At 51.2% G+C, this 19,285-nt stretch overlaps 1 protein-coding gene across 1 annotated transcript in view; it reads right to left on the bottom strand.

Annotated features, from left to right (window-relative positions):
* LOC135255338 (E3 ubiquitin-protein ligase Arkadia-like) overlaps positions 1-19,285 on the bottom strand; it is a 47,267-nt gene that overhangs the window by 10,339 nt on the left and 17,643 nt on the right. The window contains 4 exon segments of the mRNA XM_064336378.1: positions 704-1,038; positions 1,614-1,808; positions 3,744-3,901; positions 15,064-15,190. Coding sequence (XP_064192448.1) covers positions 704-1,038; positions 1,614-1,808; positions 3,744-3,901; positions 15,064-15,190 — 815 coding nt within the window.

Below are 19,285 nucleotides of genomic sequence, written 5' to 3' on the forward strand. Positions count from 1 at the left end.
GCCTCAGATTCATTAGAAACCACGAATGTGGTCTGTTAAAATATGCACATGCTTTTATTTTAGTTTTTCTGAAAATGAACATGCAAGAATGCATGAAGCTGGAGTAACATGCACTGTTTAAAGAACCAGGGAAAACAGAACGGCATCCAAAGAACCAAAAGATTATACGGCTCTCTAAAGAGAAAGGAGAAATATATTGCTGAACAACAAGCACAAATATATCATGCTTGCTCAAGAACAAGAAGGAAAACCAGTTAAAGAATAAGGAGAAATATAACGTCATTTGAAAAATCAGGACAAATATAAAGTTGTCAAAACAGTCTGGTGAGCTTGTCAACAGCACTCCCCAATCTGTGCTGTAGAATAAATGAGCCGCATTAATGTCATTGTTCCCTTTTAGAAATGTCCCTTCTCACCTTAGCCAGTGAAGTGTGCATGTTAGCTACATTTAGCACTCGTACTGATTCTCTTCTAGGCCATTCCAGGTGAAAACATTCCCTGGAGAGCCAAGGGGGTCTGCTGACTTTTGTTTTTACCTTCAAATCACTAACTGTGTAATGAACTGCTCTCAAATGATTCGAATTAATTGCTAAGCAACAATAAAAACTAGCAGACCCTGTGCCAACTCTCTCCGTGACCAGTGCTGGGGGCTGCTGCTTGAAGGTGACTGCAGGTTGGATTGGAGGCGGGTGGGGGCGCCTACCTGGTCGAGGTACTGGCCGCTTGTGCTGCTGACCCCCCCGCAGGGCGCTGGCATCGCAGTGGGCCTCTCCAGGGGGCAGCTGGGCTCAGGGAAGGCGAGGGTTATGGGGGCGGAGGGGGCGTGGTGGTGGTGGAAGTGGTGGGCGTGGCTGTGCTGGGGCAGGGCCTGTTGGGGAGGTGGGCCCTGCATGCAGCTGGAGTGGGCGTGGCCAAGTGACAGGTGTCCTGGGGAGGGGCCGCCACACGGGGAATGCTGGGGGCAACAGGAGGGCAGCCGGGGCATGGCAGTACCCCCGCTCTCTCCCGAAAGCCCAGATGAGCCTCGTCTCGCATCATCTGAGAGGCACAAAAAAAAAACATTTTCACATCCCTTTTCATATTCATAAATTAAGTACTATAATAATAAATCACTATATACATATTTAAAAAAAAAAAAAAACATTTTCACATGCCTTTTCATATTCATAAATTAAGTACTATAATAATAAATCACTATATACATATAAAAATAAAAATAAACATTTTCAGGATACAGAATACATGACCATTTTTGTGGGTAGCATATCACCACAAGCATCATATTCTTTTAGGGGACCCTGGATTTAGATAGCGGGCAAAGAAGCTTTTTGAACATACACTGATCACATTATGACCAAACACCAAAGTTGATGAGATGAGAAGTCCTTCCGCTTTGTAGAAACAAACTGAAGGCACCGGTGAGTGGACCCCAGAAACAGTTCCTTTTAGATAATTATTATTATTATTTTTATTATTATTATTAGTTGTGTTATATTATATTACAGTAAGTTGACATACAGAAAACACAGTACTGTATTTGACCTGTATGGGAGATTGCTGCTATTCCCGTTCTCATTTGCCGGTAAAGGTTCATTGTTAGGGGCTTTCCTTACCCCCTACTGAGGCGCCTGCTGTGCCGTTGTGCGCCTGCATTCCCAGTATGCTTTCGGGCACGGAGCCGCTGCTGGAGGGCCCGGGCCCGTCGCGGGGGGGCTCTGAGGTAGAGGCATTGCGGGAGGAAGAGGGGGAGGCGGTACCGACGAGCCGTGGGCGCGCGCTGTCGGAGGTGGTTGGCACTACTGAGAGATCTGACCGCAAAATAAAAACAACGACAAAAAAATTAGATAAAGACAAAGAAAACACGGCAGAGATCAGCGAGGTATAAATAGACCGGCCTGCCGTCAGTACCCCACATCCCTAGCTGTTGGTTCGCGGTAACGGCCGGGTGGCCGCCGAGGAAGGCGTCTCATTAGCATTCCAGCGAGCGCTTTCAGTCTGCTTTTCTTAATATGCAGAAATTAATTTCTCCCCCTCAAAGGAATGCAAATGCCGTGTTCGTTATATTTGGGCTTCTGCGCTCTTGTATCATCAATCGTTGACTTAGGGGGAGATCATAAAGGGAAAGTACTGAAAATGAATTAGTATCGCAAATGCTAAAAGCGAAATGAGCGGGCAAGACTGCAGGGCGGGTCTCCGCGATGTGGTTTATTTAGAGGAACTGCTAAATCGCCACACCTGAGCGATGCTAAAAATAACCTCAACGGAGCTCGCTGTGTGGAGCCTGGAGGAACATATTCCATTTTTGTATCAACAGCATCTACACGGGAGAAGTGCTTCCAGATGTACCGTTATCGCAGCTGCTGTGGTGATTTTCACATTACATTAATTTAGCTAGCTTTCTTATCCCAACGGACCAACAAACGAAATATATTAGTGCAAACAATAAGGTTTTATGAGCAACGGTAACTACAGAAAACAGTATGATAGCTAGAATGGCACAGAACCCGAAGTACAGCACGACGTCCTGGAATCCTTAGGAGGCTCAAATTATTATCAGATTTCAGGACTTCAAAATTGGAATAAGCTCACATTCATTATCCATGTCATAGCTTTTTTAAATGAAGCAGATTATAAAACTTCACCAGAGGCGGCAGATAGACTTCAGTTTATTGAAAGGAAATGGATTTTTCATTATTACTCATGCTGACGTGCACACATTTTAAATAAACTGTCACATCTGAGAAACGTTAATTGATTTTTTCAAAGAAAAAAAAAAAGAAATATCAGAATGGTATGAATGTAAGTTTAATCCTGCTAGAAAATTCTGTGTTGGGGTAAATGAACACATTCAGCGCAATCCCTAAAATTTCCAAGCACAGGCCATGCTAAACTGGAGAATCTGACAGGCATTTAACTCACTTAAATCACAAGGCGGGGAGGGGGGTGGGTATTAAAATATTGTGTGACAGCACAGTTATTCTGTTGGGATGACTGTGAAACCAATTCCATTTTACAATGTGGCTGATTTTCCACACTGAATTACCACTAATCCGTTCCCTCTCAACGCTTCAAGTGAGTCTGACCTGGGCCCTCAGTCTCTGCCATAGAAATCACACACTACAGTAACGGTGAGAAATATCTGCGCGAAGACCTTGGGAAACGAAGGAGGCGAGAGTGTGTATGTGTATAGTGTGTGTGTGTGTGAGTGACTGCCCAAGTGAAGGTGTGAAAGGCATGTGTAACAACAATGTGTGTGTGTGTGTATGTGTATAGTGCATCTGGCTGTGTCTGTGGGCACAGAAGATACCTGCAGATAGCTGCATGTTCGGCTTTGTTACTGAACTAGCTAAGTGGGAATAACATGTACGACCTCCATTGTGGCTCTTGTGTTGCAGTAGATATGTTCATTCCACGTATCTGTATTTAACAGGTCTGTGGGAATGACAGGTAAGCTTTAACAGCATAGAATTTATGTAGATATATTACCGCGCATCTATGTGAAATGAAGCTTATTGAAAGCATGGGATGAGTGTTCCAGAATGACTAGGTGAAATCAGTTCAAGTCTGGAAAGTCTCAGATCTTTGTATCGTATTCTACACCCGAGCCTGAGAGCAGGTCTGTGAACGTGTGCTTTTAGCCGACGGGAAGCGCACGCGTGGGAAATGGCAGCCTAAAGGAGGGCTATGTGCCCGGTGTTGCGTGTGGGAGTGTTGGGCCCCGGGGCTGGCTTCTCGGCCCTCACCCTCCTCGTCCACGGTGAGGTCCACCACCTCGCCGGCGCTCTGGCGGAGGGGCTGGATGACGGTGGAGATGCGGTGGCGTCCGCGCGGCTCCTGGGGCCGGTTCTGGGAGCAGCTGGGCCCCCAGTGCATCCGGCCATGGCCCCCCACGGAGCGAGGCCTGCGGAGACAGACGGACAGACGGACGGGTGGTCAGATCAACAGGAAACCACCTGATGAAACGGACGACCGGGGACGGCCCCAGACAGCGACTGATATCAATCAATCAAATTTTATTTATATAGCGTATTTTACAACAGTTGTCACAATACGCTTTACAGACAACCCTAGCCTAAACCCCCACAGGAGCAAGCCTAAGGCAACAGTGGCAAGGAAACCTTGGAAGGAACCAGGCTCAAGAGGGAAACCCATCCTCCTCTGGTCGGCTCAGGGTGCCGACTGGTGACCAGCATGTCAGCCAGTTTATGCAGAAGATACCGGATTTACAGTGTTTCTACACCAAGACTTCTGAGAACCTTCAAGGACCTTATTCAAAAAACAGACTACTGAACACACTTTTCTTCACACTGTAACTAGTTTATCAGGACATTGTTGGAAAACGGAAAGCACATTTCATAAAGTTTGGATTTTTATTGTTCGTGTATGCAAGAGAAAAAGAAGGCAAGAAATTCTAAAGCAAAAGCTGCATAAACCAATATGATATCATTCCCACGCTAGAATCTTTCACTCACGCTAACGGTTTCTCCTGTGGGAACCATGGGTTTGTGATTGCTGGGGGAGGAGGCGACACAAGTACGGAAACCAGAACCTGGCATTCCAAGCCATCCTACAATCAGCCAACAGCACACCAGGTCACTGTAGAATGACTGAGATACAGAGCTATCCAAAGACAAAAAAACACGCTTAAGACTGGACTTAAGAAATGTGAAACCCCAGAAAGGTTAAGGTGAACTGGAAACAAGTGCCATTTTGACCAGCCAATGGATGACCGATGACAAGCCAAGATGGGCTTCACTGCCTTTCCTCCTCATCGAACATTCATACGTTCACTGATCAAAAGGATGTTGCCGTATTCCACATAACAGTAAAGAGTGGGTATCAACACACATTTAATTCAGTTCATCCAGGAAAAGGTACCCAACCAGTTCAACTCAAAAACAAAACTTAAATAGGTTTTTCCAATCAAGCTTCGATGATGAAGACTTTCAACAGAGAAGCAAGTGGTGATGAAGGACAGCTGCAGTTTCTCACACATAAACTCGTAAGAACGTTTGACAATCAGGTCAATCAGCTCAAGTAAGGTTCGTTATTTTCCTCTTTCTTAAAGCACGGCAGGCAGTCCGCTCTCCTTTCGCATGTTTTGCTCCACGCAGAAAGAGAGAAAGCGCTTAGGTTAGGCATTCTGAGGAACAGCAATCTCACAAGCAGAACAAGAGATCATTTAGGGCCTAATTCACAGCTCCTGCTTGAGTATGGTTAATTCAGGAGAGCACGTCGCCTCCTGTTTAAGAACTCAAGCCAGGCAAAAAAAACTCATATTGGCCACAAATACCCATCCGTGTGAACACAAGCATTCTGTATGTGAACATGTTGTTTTTTTTTTTAAAGGCTTAACAGTCTGGCATTTGGGTCCAGGTTATTCCACGTGACATTTCGGATTTCCGTATCGCGAGCGCAAATCGGCTCGGCTCAGGGAGCGGCTGAAAGCGGCCGCTGGAATGTAAATAACAGCCACCTGCGAGGAGAGCCGCCGCCGCCGCCGCTGCAGCAGATTCACAGAGGGACACACAGACACAGAACCGCACGCGCGCACTTCAGTTTAACACCAGGCCACACGTCTCCCAGGCATTCAGATGGCAGTCTCTCTGGTGCGCCATTGGCTGTGACACCGACTGACACACGGATGCAGCCAATGACAGGCCACGCCATGCTGATCCCTCCCCCTGCCCTTCCGCCCCACTGGTACAGTGCAGCCGCAGCCGCAGCCGCGTGCTGGTGTGTAATGTGGATCCCCTCGCTCTCCATCTCCATCTCCATCCCATCCTGTCCCCTGAGGCTGTATCCATGCGCTTCCCACAGAGCCGTATCTCAGGCTGAGCTGTGGGGAAGAGCTCTGGGAATCCACCCCCCCATTCACGCTCACACACACACACACACATATATATGCACACACTCACACACGCACACACGAACGCACACACACACAGACACCAGAGACGCACACACACACCCAGACACACGCACACACGCGCACACACCCACACCCCCAGACACACGCACACACTCATGCACTCACACACACTCACACACACACACACGCACACACGCACACACACACTCTCACGCGCGCGCCTCCCGGCGCCAGGCTCTAGCCCCTTAACCGCAGATTGCATCATTAGCACATCATAACAAAATGATTAACTGCCAGCGTGGCTGGCGTGGGAAGTCTGAGGGCAGGTGAGCAGATCTCCCACAAGCCCCGAGCTCGTGACACTCCCCCTCCCATCAACACCTCGACTCTTTCTTCACATTAACAATTACTGGCAGGCTGGCTAGTCAGCTGCACACGGCAATGGCAAAGCAACACGGCACACGGCGAGGCAAAGCAGAAATGAATAAAAATATTAATTAAAGTACTAAAGTACTTACTAATAAAGAACAGCTGCGTATTCATTTCACCTGAAAATGCCACCAGGGCCACTCTCTGCTGTGCACTGAGGGGTATTAAGAAGTAGGCTACTTCTGTAGTCGTGAAATGCACCCCGTAGTAGTACACCTTTAAAGGTCCACAATTCAATTTTTAAGCAATAAATATATATTATTCCACGAGGACTACCAACCACCTAAAGGTTTCTTTTACAAGTAAAAATGACTAAACATTAAAACATATTAAGTGAGTTTCTCCCTTGAACATGCATTTTGGGAGGGTGCTGCAGGTTTTTTTCCCCACAAGCTGTGCCTCGATTGGCTATCTGACTGGGAATGGCTCCTCCCATCTCCTGCCTACACAGTTCTTGTGCCAAGTGAACACGGCGTCCTGGCAACCATACATCTTCAAAACAGATTCCGATCCCCTCCTTTCAACATCAGCCTTGCTTCAAAGCCAGCATTGTACTGTGCTTTGTTTATGTCTGGTGCACAGACACCACAAGATTACTGGTCCCTCAAATATAAATTGCAGCCAACCAACCCATTGACCCCCCCCCCCCCCCCACCACCTTTGGAATGCTGTGTATTGTGGAGTTAGCTGACCGGCAACCAGAGATAACGCATCTAATGTGACTACCAATGACATGCAACACTTCACTAACTCTCTGATGGTAGGTAGTAGTTCACTAATAATGCGATGATGCTGAGCTCAAGGTTACGAGGTGTGTGGTAGTAGTTCACTAATAATGCGATGATGCTGAGCTCAGGGTTAAGAGGTGTGTGTGAGCGGTTACGTAAATACTAGATCAAAGATGATTAGCGGTTTCGATTTCTACCTCAGATCTGGAGCCAAATATAACTGGCTTTTGTCCGGTGATTTTTTCTGGGAGCAAATGTGGCGTTTTACAGATTTCATATTTCACCAGCTTAATTGGGACACGTTAGAAAATGCAAATGGCCAAGTATTTCACAAAACTACAAGCAGAAAATGATTCTCCAGTATATATCTGTGTGCTGCTCGCACCACAGCTCAGAAAAGGCTTAGAAATGTTGATATCACTCCGCTTCTCACCCTGAAAGTCTGTCAGGAAAATGTTGAAATCACTGCTTTCCCACAGCGAGTGTTGATATTATTTTTGTCCTCACACCAAAGCTGGGTGTGAGGAGTACTCTGACAATGCAGGAAAGCGTCCATTTGATAGCGCTGCCAACCAGAGCTCTGACAGGCAAAATGTTGATATTTTTGCGCGGCTCGCACTAAAATTCTGACAGGAAAACGTTGATTGTTTTTTTGCTGCTCACGTAAAACTCTGACAGGGACACGTTGACATCACAGTGCATTCAGCATTGGGTGCTTGTTTTGGTCACACATCCCATTCGGTTCCTCATTAGGACGTACTGTGCGCGTGCTGGTAGGCAGAGAACGGCTTCCTGCCCTGTAGGCAGGGCACAGTCCGCCCCGGCGACACGCAGCGGGCGAATCGGACGGCCGCCTGGAAGCCACAGACGCGGGGGAGCGCCGCGCGTGATTCACAAACCCCACGCCGCCCCGCGCGCGGAAACACGCTCCTCTGCGCGCCTGCGGCCGAGAGGGGGGGGATTCCCTCCCCGTTTCCTGTTAAAAGGGAAAATCTAAACAAAAGGAAACAAACAAAAAAAAACCCCACTGAGCTCAGAGAGAGAGAGGCTCAGGCGCGCCCACGTTGAGTTCAGTAGGTCAGCTCCTCCGGGCCTTTCCCTTTCCGAGAGCGGGAGCTGGAGCTGGCGACGGCGACTCGTAGCCAGGCTCTCCTAAGCCCGGCCCCCGGCCCCCGCGCTGCTCCCGAGCGCCCAGCCGCAGCCCTAATTGGCCGCCGTTCGCTTTTCCCACCGCTGCGGCGCTGTGCCGGGAGACGGGGTGGGGGGGGGGGGGCACGCGGGGGAGAGGCTCCTCACGGCCCTCTGGCAGAGGTGGGAATATTTTGGAATACCTGTTTACTACAGGGGTCTTCTGAGGGGAGGCCTGGGGGGGGGAAAGGTGTAAACATAAACACGCAGCTGCCAACCTTCGGCAAGCTCCACGCCGACCAGCCCGGCAAACCGTACGGGAAGCCCCCCGGGGGTGGAGGTGGGGGGGGGGGGGGGTTTCCATAGCACAGCAGTGCGAAGAAGGGAAAGAGGGCTGGGGTGGTCATGCAGAGCGCGTTGGGGCCGGGGGTTGGCAAGGCTTGTGTTTATGGACTCTCTCCGCACACGGGGGTACGCAGCGGCACCGGGGGGACCGCGGTGTGTGGCAACCGCAAGCAAAACACGCCAGCCGCTCGGGTAACGCGGGGCAACGGTGGGGAGGGAGAGTCCGCGCGCTGTTCATTTCAATTAAGCGCCAAATGCCAACCGCGCATCACTCTTGCGTGGAATTGCGTAATTAAATATGAATTATGTACGAGCCGCGTGAAATGCACCGCTGGCAGTTCCCAGACTTTTTAGAAGAACCGTTACGGAGTGAAGATGAAGAGCCCCGGACAAAGGTGGGCGGAGTTTGGGGGGCGGGTCCGAGGGCTGTGGGCGTTACCCGGGCCCTGACTGACAGAGAGCGGCGCTCCAGTCCCTCAGCTGCGTGGGCGGGGCTGGGAGAGGCCCCGTAGCCCAGTGACCCTGTGCACACAGCACTGCTGCCAGAGCTCAGCTCAGACAAAACCACACAGAGGACCTCATCACGCACATGCGCTCATGCACACACATAAACACACACGCTCACACGACCTCATATACATACACGCACACGCACACATGACCTCATATACATACACACACACACACACACACACACACGCACACACGACCTCATATACATACACACACACACGCACACATGACCTCATATACATACACACATACACACGTGCACACATGACCTCATATACATACACACACACGCGCGCACATGCATACAGACATGTACACACACACACAAACGCACACATACACACATGCATACAGACATGTACACACACACGCACACACGCGCACACATGCAACCCCCCCCCCCCCAACCACCACACGTATGTGCACACTCAGATAAACGTTCTAATGAGGAACTGAATGGGATTAGTGATAAAAACAAGTGCGCTATTACTCAATGCTATGCCGACAGCCTAACCTTTGGTGAATAGTAAAAATAGCTGGGTAACAACAGACGTTTCCATCACCCAACCCAATAAATGTTCAGCCTGATGTTATCGCAGTGGAATTTATATATAATCATTAGTTTAGGAAGGGGGCAATATGAAATTTCTTTTAGGAGTGAAATGCATCACTGGTACCGTTGGAAGCCAGCACTTTCTCCCCCTTTACGAGAGCTCTGTGCACAGACTAATGAGCAGTTTGGCTGAGAGAGGCATCTCTGCCAGCCTGGCGTACAGACTGAACCAGAGCACGATGCTGAGGCCCAGCTTCCCCATCAACCCACACCTGAAAGTGCCACACAGTCTGAAAGCACTGCATCATCCACAGCAGAGAATCCTACACAAACACACACACCTACACGCACACGAGTGCACACGCAAACACACAGACTACACACACACACACAAACACATATGCGTGCATGTATATACAACCACAACCACACACACAAGCACACACCTATATGAGCACACACGTGCACACACGCATACAGAACACACACACATGCAAACACACGTGCGCATGCATACGCAACCGCAACCACAACCACACACACATACGTGCATATACACACGTGCGCACAGACACACACACACACACAGTCTCTCTTGTCTCTGAACTGTAAACGGATCTTTCAACGGAAAAACCGTCATCGCTCATCCTGTTGACCTCCGACCCCCTCCCCCCCTCCCCACGCCCACGGCCCCCTGGGAAAGCGGGCGGCCCCAGCCTCGGCCGCGCGGTCGAGAACGGGGCGGCCGACGACACCCCTCGCCCCTCCGAGCGCACGGCGTTCATTCACGTCCCCCCCCCCCCCAAAACACACTCAGGGAAGGAGGGGGGAGGGACAGAGACCCAGAGAAAACCTCATCCGATCACTATCTCACTCTGAGGGGGAGAGAGAGAGAGAGCACGGACAAATTAAATCCATTTATTTCCAGGGCTCCAGGATTTCATCTGTATTCATTATGAGGCCGATAGTTCCATTTAACTCCTCTAGCTCACAGAGGCATTCCAGTCCAGTCATTCTGGTTGATGTACTGCAGTCCACTTGCGTTTAAGTAACATGTTTTATCTGGTCATTTAGGGGCTGTGTAGTAAGCGGTCACGCTCTCAGGGAGTGAGTGAGTGAGTGAGCGCGCTGCCTGGCTGGCTGGCCTCTGACCGGATCGTAGGGACGGCGCCCAGAGTGGAATGGGAAGAACCGGCCGTCACGACAGAGATGACAGACCTCAACGCCAACGGGCCCCGCTCCGCGGCCTCCCCCCCCCCCGCCCTCTCCTCCTCCTCCCTCTCTCTCTCTCCCTCTCCTCTCTTTCTCTCTCTCCCTCTCTCTCTCCTCTCTTCCTCCTCTTCTCCTCTCTCCCTCCTCTCTCCTCCTCTCTCTCCCTCTCCTCCTCCTCCTCTCCTTCTCTCCTCTTCTCTCCTCTCCTCCCTCTCCTTCTCTCCTCCTCTCCTCTTCTTCCCTCCTTCTCTCCCTCCCCTCTCTCTCCTCTCCTCTCCTTTCCTCCTCTCCCCGCCTTTTCTCTCCTCTTCTCCCCTCATCTCTCCTCTCCTCCTCTCTCCTGTCCTCTCAGCTCCTCTCCTCTTCTCTCCCCTCCTTTCCTCTCCCCTCCCCTCTCCTTCTTTCTCGTCCTCTCTCCACTCCTCTGCCAGGCCCGCGCTCTGCCTTTGAAACCCCTCTCTCACCAGCTCTCTCTCACACACAACATCTGCTCCTTCTCAATTCATCATGCCCCTGCCTCAGCAGCTTTCTCTTCCCCGCTCTTAGGCCTTCTCATTATTACTCTTCCTGTCTCTGCTCTCTCTCCCTCTCTCTCTCTCTCTCCCTCCCTCCCTCTCTCCCTAAAACACACACAGCCATATTAAACATAAGGTCAAGCTCGGTCTGAGATGGTTTCTCCTCAGATTAAGTGCAGATCATTTGGAAGGACAGAGCAGCTCCATTGGCCCTGTTCTGTGCATTCCAAAGAGAATGCAGAGCCCCGATACGAGGCAGATAAGCCCCCCGCTGCTGGGGAGGAGGAACCCCACAGGAACCAGCTACCACCCCGTCCCTTTTCTGAAAACAACGAGGACACGGCTCTAGCTATATTTGTGAGATGCGCAGTCTCAAAAACAAGTCTCTTCAGTTTCCGCGCTGCCGTTTCTCAGGCAGGAAGAGGAAGCGTTTGCGGGTTAAACAAACAAGTGGAAACGACGACTATCTCGTCAAGGTGTCGGTTCAGCTGCCGTGCACGCCACTCATTGCGAAAGTCCTCCGGAGGGCGGGACAGGAAGTGGGCCCGAGCCAGCTCAGATTTCTGAAGAGCTGAAGATGCTCAAGGGCGAAGCATCGAGCCACACTGCTGCCGACTGTGACTGCTGATGTCACAGAAACGCAGACGTTCCTGCAGCTTTCCGTCTCGCCCGCTCACGCCGACCCCGTGAAGGGCAGCGTCGCTCTCGGTGCTCCTCACACGCAGGGGGGTGAAAACACAGCGCACCTGGGAGCGGCTAAGCGTCCCGTCGGCTCAGAGCCGCACCCACCCGCCTTCGCTACGACTGCCAGTGAGAGACACCTGAAACCTAACGGGCTAGCTGGCACGCTTCTCCACCGCTGCCAACGAACGGGGAGACGACGGCCCAATCGTGGGCCGGCTCAGGCTCAGCGCAAGCAGAGGGAAACCAAAGCCGCGCAACCGCTGTACTGCCATGGGGCAGGAGCAGGGGCCGGGGCCGGGGCGGAGCCAGGGGGCCGGCCGAAGCAAGCCCCTCCCCCCCGTTCCATCGGCAGGAAACCGCGCCTCCGCCCGAAGTCAGAATCCCGGCGCCGCGCTAAGACGGAAGACAGCGGGCACCGCAAACGGCGGGCAATTAATCTGGGTCGACAAAGTCACTTTGCTGGCAGGGGCGCGGAGCTATTTCTGGAAGCAGCGAGCGGGATAATGAAATCAAGCAGGTGGAAATGATTTTGGGCCCCGCGCACCGAGGCGCCCCGATAACAATTAAGAGAAAGGGGGAGGGACAAAGAAGAACTAACGGCGTGGAAAAGACGACAGGTGGGACTGGGAAAGCACAGATAACAGACACCGCCGCGGAGTCGCACTGCCAATGACACGGCGGTGCGCGCACAAGGTCCCCGATCTTCTCCTCTGCGGCAGGCTCCGCCCACAGTCACCTGACAGGTAGCACCGCGCTGAGCTGAGCTGAGGCCCCTCATGGTACTGACTCCCAACTCATGGTGGGGTTTCGTGCTAACGCTACCAGAACCCTTCACCGTACTGAGTCCCAGCTCATGGTGGGCTTTCGTGCTAACGCTAACAGAACCCTTCACCGTACTGAGTCCCAGCTCATGGTGGGCTTTCGTGCTAACGCTAACAGAACCCTTCACCGTACTGAGTCCCAGCTCATGGTGGGCTTTCGTGCTAACGCTACCAGAACCCTTCACCGTACTGAGTCCCAGCTCATGGTGGGCTTTCGTGCTAACGCTAACAGAACCCTTCACCGTACTGAGTCCCAGCTCATGGTGGGCTTTCGTGCTAACGCTAACAGAACCCTTCACCGTACTGAGTCCTACAGACTCATGGGTTTGGGCTTTCGTGCTAACGCTAACAGAACCCTTCACCGTACTGAGTCCCAGCTCATGGTGGGCTTTCGTGCTAACGCTAACAGAACCCTTCACCATACTGAGTCCCAGCTCATGGTGGGCTTTCGTGCTAACGCTAACAGAACCCTTCACCATACTGAGTCCCAGCTCATGGTGGGGTTTCGTGCCAAAGCCATCAGAACCTAAGCAGTGTACCCATTCCAAGTTCCCACTGCAGCTCTTCCACTGAGACATTCCCACAACCAGGCCCAGCCAATCATAAAATGCGAGGTACCTTATATCTTGGACATGATGAACGACATTTAATTATCTACATGCATAGGCAGCAAAAACTAATAGAAATTCTTGATATCCTTCTAGGCTGTTTACTGCATTTGAATTTCTGTTTGATCAGTTCTCATATTACCCAGATAAAATATTTCCTCATAAATAGTAGATGAAAATCTGATAAAATACTAAGATAAACATACTCAATACCAGAGTGGATCCAAACACAAATTTCACTAGACATCCATTTGCGCATCTCACTACTTAAGCTGTCACCCTCGGACAATCCTCCTGCTGGGCTCAGGCATTGGTTACCTAGCACCGGCTCAGTCTTACAGCCACAGCAGCAGCGGCGGGTCTGCATCACGTGTGCGACAGCTCCACACGCCAACAAAAAAATGCTGAAAATGAAAATCCCACGATTCCTCCGTTTCTGACAACAGAAAGGCCCGTTTACAGCGCCAACCGGCGGCGTTCACCGCTTTCAGGCCATTCACGCCACGGAACGACTCACACAGGTCCACACGGTTCCGTTTCCTCCACTGCGAAAAAAAATCAAAAAAACCTTACCCAGCTTCCCCGGTAACCTGTGAGCAGCTGGCATTTATTCAGCACGCTGAAGCAATTATATCTGTTGGCGTGACCTTGCCATGACCAGAGGATACGGAAAATGGGGCTGAGAAGAGAGTCCACCTGGATTCGGTGCCCTGAGTGTTGTTGTCGATGGCTGAATGGGAGGGACCTTTCAGTCGGACCCCCTTTCGCCCGACGGGGTGAACAGAGAGACCTCCGGGGGGAGGGTGGAGGTCGGGCAGATGAATGGGCTTTGTGCGGCGACTGTTTTTTTAAATCCTGCGGAGAGTCCCGCCCGTGACTGCGCGGGGCTCGTCCTCAGGAGAAGGAAGCCAGAGCGACAGCTGCAGCCGCCCGGCGACGCTCAGGCTGAGCGCTCACGCTCGGGCCCGCCAGCTTCGCCTCGGCGCGGTCCGGACCCGGCTCGGGGTCGCCGGCACGTTTCCCAGAGGCCTCGGCTGCGGCTCTGAGACGTTCGCGGGACCAAAACCAGAACACTGGTGCTCTTGTGAGGCACCCTAAGCTCCTGTGTGGCTGATGTGCTATCATTAATAAAGTCCAGGTCTAGTGTGCCTCAGCTGTGCTAAGCTACACAGTTTTGGGGGGGTGGATTGTGGTCGTGGATTGGGGGTGGGGGTAAAAAATCTTTAACCTTTATTTAGCCTTGCTAGCTTTCAACATTACACTATAAATATTTTCCAGGGAAACTAATTGTTTTCCAGGACATTTTGGACATTTTTCTCATTTTCCATGACTGGAAATCTGCATCAAAACATTCCAGGATTTCCAGGAAGCGTGGGAACCCAGCTACATCTGTTGTGTTGCTATTGCCCAAAGTCTCTCACGAATGACAAAGCATGGTCTTACCTATGGGGCCAGTAACACCTTGGGACACAAGGTAATTCTCAGAAAGCTCCTAAATGAGTGAATTCCAGGCCTAGAAAGAGTAGGAAACGGTTGAGTTCCATCCGCCCAAGGATGAGTAACCCAGCGCGCTCTGTGCAACACTGTCCTTGGCAGCGCAAGGCAGGGGGCAGGTCTTACTGCCCATGCTCACACACCGAGGGCGAGCTACTGACCTGTAGCCGTCTCCAACGGTGACAATCTCTACCTCGCTGTCGGTGGAGGTGACGTTGATCTCCTCGCTAGCTGGCACCGGGGGCGCGGGCGTGGCCTCGATCACGACCACGTCTTCGTCCAGGGCACCTGGGAACGAGAGGCGACGGCGCGCGCGTTTAAATCAGGCAGGCAGCGTAAACGTCTGAGAATTGGGATTGGGGAGAATCCCTTGATACTACTGGGATTATACAGCGGGTTCGAGTGGCAATAGGCATGACTGAAGACGCTTTGGTATATGGCATCATTTTAGGAATATACACTTTGAAATATCTGTGCCAAGGTGAAAATATCTTGCTTGCAACATGATAAAAAAATCTATTTCCTGCAAAGAGCTTACTAAAAGTGTAAAAAGTGGTGTCACGCGTATAGATTTATCATATCTTTATATTTGCCACACTGTACCACTTATAACACCCTTTGAGGCTCTTTGTGATTTGTGCTCACTGGCACTCTCTTTCTTCAAAATGTACTTCTAAATGTCAGAAGTGCATGTAATCACTACAGCATAAAGAAAATACAAAACGATTTTTGGATTTCTTTGGGGTTTTCCAGAAAAAATATGTCCCGAATGTTTATCGAGTGAGACTCCCGTAGGGATGTTTGTCACTTTGGTACAAACAAGCTCTTTATTTGAGCCATGTAGTTTTGGAGATAATGGGGTTTATTTAAAGTGAGGGGAGGATTCTTACAAAAAGGTTTTAAGTGGGTTATAAGGGGTTAATATTCTGTGAGCTTTATGTAATTGGGGAACAGTGACATACAGAACGCAGTGTAAAGGAAATGCAAGGCACTCTTGCATACCGCTTTATTTCCCAACACTCTATCCTGTGTCGTTTCCTTCCTCTTTCTCTTTCCTCTTTCAGCCTCTCCGTTATCAGCAAAACTGTATCCTTGCTGTCACCTCCGCCAAACGCAACCAGCGGACAGGGCTGGGGCCGAGTCAACCACTGAATAGTTAAGTGTTGCAGGCCTCAGATTAGAAGCAAATGTAATTCACGGTGTGTGTGTGAGCGCGTGCAGGCCCTGTGCGCTATGTAGGTCAGTCAGTGCTGCGCTGTATGGGAGTTACAAAGTGCAGGCCGAGCTCTGCCTCCTCATTGGTCCCCTGGACATCACCCGCGTCCAATAGAACACCTGTATTTGGCATTCACAACCAAGCTTACGTGCGCTGTCAGGAAAAAGCACGTCGTCAAGCAGCTAAGACGGAAAAATCCCAAAGATCTGCGTTTTTCATGGTTATACCATGAACCAATAGAACACCAGTTTGAGGAATAATCTTGGTATAACCTTGCAAACAAATCTCAGGTCTTTCAAGCCCATCCCGTTTGAAAATACAGCGATACATTTATTAAAATGAATAACATGAATAATGAATTATACAACTTACAAGGCCCCGCAGAGCTAGCGCAGTATATTAGCGCTGCTCACAAGCGCTGCAATGTGCACGTGTGCATGTGTGTGAGTGAGTGAGTAGGTGCCAGTGCCCCGGGAGAACACCGCTCCCCTGGGTGAGTTCTATTCAGGTGATCCATTGGGTGCTGCTGCCTAGCACCAAGAAGCAACCGGTAAATGAGACTCCGGGTGAGCGAGCGCGTGCAGGCGCACCCCTTTCATGCAGCAAACGCAGGGACCGCACTCCACCTGCAGCAGAATCCGACCCCAACACTCCGTGAACTGCTTTTCCACCTGGCAGATGAAGCTGAGCTACTGCGAGCGGGAGACGAAGCAAGGCTGACCTGGTACAGCAGGTAGGACCGTCCGACGATTTACTCGCAGACTAGCCGTAGCTAAAACACGAAGCCCACAGTCGGGGCGGTTTGAATATGCGACTGACTGCGGCCCGGGGGGGGTCGCCGCGGCTCAGCGCCGAGTTTTACCTGCAAAACCGAGTTTTACCTGCAAAACCGAGATTTACCTGCAAAACCGAGTTTTACCTGCAAAACCGAGTTTTACCTGCAAAACCGAGTTTTACCTGCAAAACCGAGATTTACCTGCAAAACCGAGTTTTACCTGCAAAACCGAGTTTTACCTGCAAAAACCGAGATTTACCTGCAAAAGCGAGACTCCATGTTATAATTCTGTCAACCTCTGGCTGTGCATTGTGACCTGCAGTGGCAGCACGCGTTCTCCATTTCGCCACTCTCTGCTCATCCGCTCCATTTTACACACAAACACGCACCGGAGGAATGTACCGGCGCAGCGTGCCGACTCCGCCCACAGCTCTGCTGTAAGCGGGCCAAAACCTGCAGAGCCAGTGGCCAGAGCAGATAAGGCCGCAACCTGAACTCAGCAAGCCGGCACAGCCCAGCCCAGCCCCGGCTCCAAAGTACAAAATAATTACCCTGCGAGATAAAGGCACTGAGCAGCTGCGCTACTCATGCAAAACACAGCACGGGAACGAAGACGCTCGAACCGTGTGCAATCCGCCGTCCCTCAACGGACGCCCTTCCCTTGATAAACACCGTCCCGTCGGCCTAACCTGCAGGGCTAAGCGCTGAACTCCTTGCTCTTCTGACAGCAGCGACCGAGCCAAAACATTCTGCGTCACTGAGAACCAACTCTTTTCTGAGCCTACTTTTGGGGAAAGAACACTGAGTGTGAGGATGGCTAGGAGAAATAAACAAAAACGAAATGAATTAACAGACATACCCTTTTTCCCTTCGACATGTTTAATCTTATGAAAAAACACAGCTAGGCAAGGCAGACGAATCCGTCTTGTGCAGATTTTGGCACAGGCCTCTTGCAGACCCTCCTGACAGCTTCCTCTTCTCCAAACAAACGTGGGCACAGCTTTGGCCCCAGTGCTGCATTCCACAGGGGACTAAAGCAGAGCTCTGAGGGGGCTCATTCTCATCCACCTACCCACTTCCCAGGGCAGGCTTCTCTCTCTCTCTCTCTCTCTCTCTCTCTCTCTGTGTGTTTGTGTGTCTCTCTCTAGCTCTCTCTCTCTCTCACTCTCTCTCTCTCTCTCATTCTCTCAGTCTCTCATTCTGTCTCTCTCTATCTGTTTGTGTCTCTCTCTAGCTCTCTCTCTCACTCACTCTCTCACTCACTCTCTCTCTCTGTCTCTCATTCTCTCTCTCTCTCACACCCATTCCACTCCTCCCAAGGCCACAGGAGCAGAGCGGCCTCCACGCAGCCAATGAACACAAAGAGCATGTTGTCTATTGTGAAGGAGAGACTGGAAAAAAAAAGGAAGCATGTACGCCATTCCTATTCTCCCTCGCTGGCCTCGGCGCGAGCGGCAGGTGCTGGGGTTGCCGCGGTTACCGCTCAGCCAGCACAGAGCTCCACCTCGGGGGTCACGGCTGGAGCCGGAGCCAGAGCTGGAGCTCGCCCATCCGTTGTGTGAAGAGGTCCGTCCTAACCCCCCCCCCCCGCCCCCCCATCCCTCAGCACATCTGCTGTGCGGCTCCAGAGCGGTCTCCTCTGGCGTGAGGAGCAGTTGCCTCCGAGCCTCCGGATGGGAGGAGAAGGGGGAGGGCGCAGCCACAGGCCGGAGGGAGGGAGGCAGGGAGGCTCAGGTAACGCGCAGCAGCGCTTGCAGCCGTTTGGCGAGCGCGGTGAGGATGTGGTGTGGTGGTTCGGCCCCGCCCTTCCCACGAGCACACGCCCTCTCGCAACCGACCCCATCAGCACTATCTGCTCAGCAGGCTTGTGTAGCCTGAAGCTGGCCTTTCAGGAGGACTGGACAGCAGGTTACAGGCTAGGTTGGCAAATCAACTGCAGGTTACCCGATGTGCAATAACACTTGCCCAACGGACTGCATCAGTGAGCTTGGGTAAAAGCAGCACTGCTGAAGAGGCCCTTGCACAAAGCCTTGCTGCATCTGTATCCCAAAAAAAGTCCTGAAATTATCAGTCTGGCTGCAATCCCTGTACATCAGCCACAGATTACAATTATTTTTAAATTCATTTCCTCGACTGAGAATTCAAAGCAACAGATGACAGTTTTAAAAAACACAAATTTTTAAAATGAATTTTAAAATATTAACTCAACAAGCCCTCTGTGTAATGTTGTATCCAAGCAACGGGGTATAAGCAGTATGCTAACAGAAATGCTAGCAGGCTTAACCCTGACTCTGCGGGTAAGCAGATGCGTGCTGGACTTTGGCTCAGGCCCTCTGAATGTATTCTATTGCGCTTGAGTGATGGTCAGACAATCCAAACCCCAGCAGCAACC

Source organism: Anguilla rostrata, chromosome 5 (genome assembly GCF_018555375.3).
Source record: "Anguilla rostrata isolate EN2019 chromosome 5, ASM1855537v3, whole genome shotgun sequence".
Lineage (NCBI taxonomy): Eukaryota > Metazoa > Chordata > Actinopteri > Anguilliformes > Anguillidae > Anguilla > Anguilla rostrata.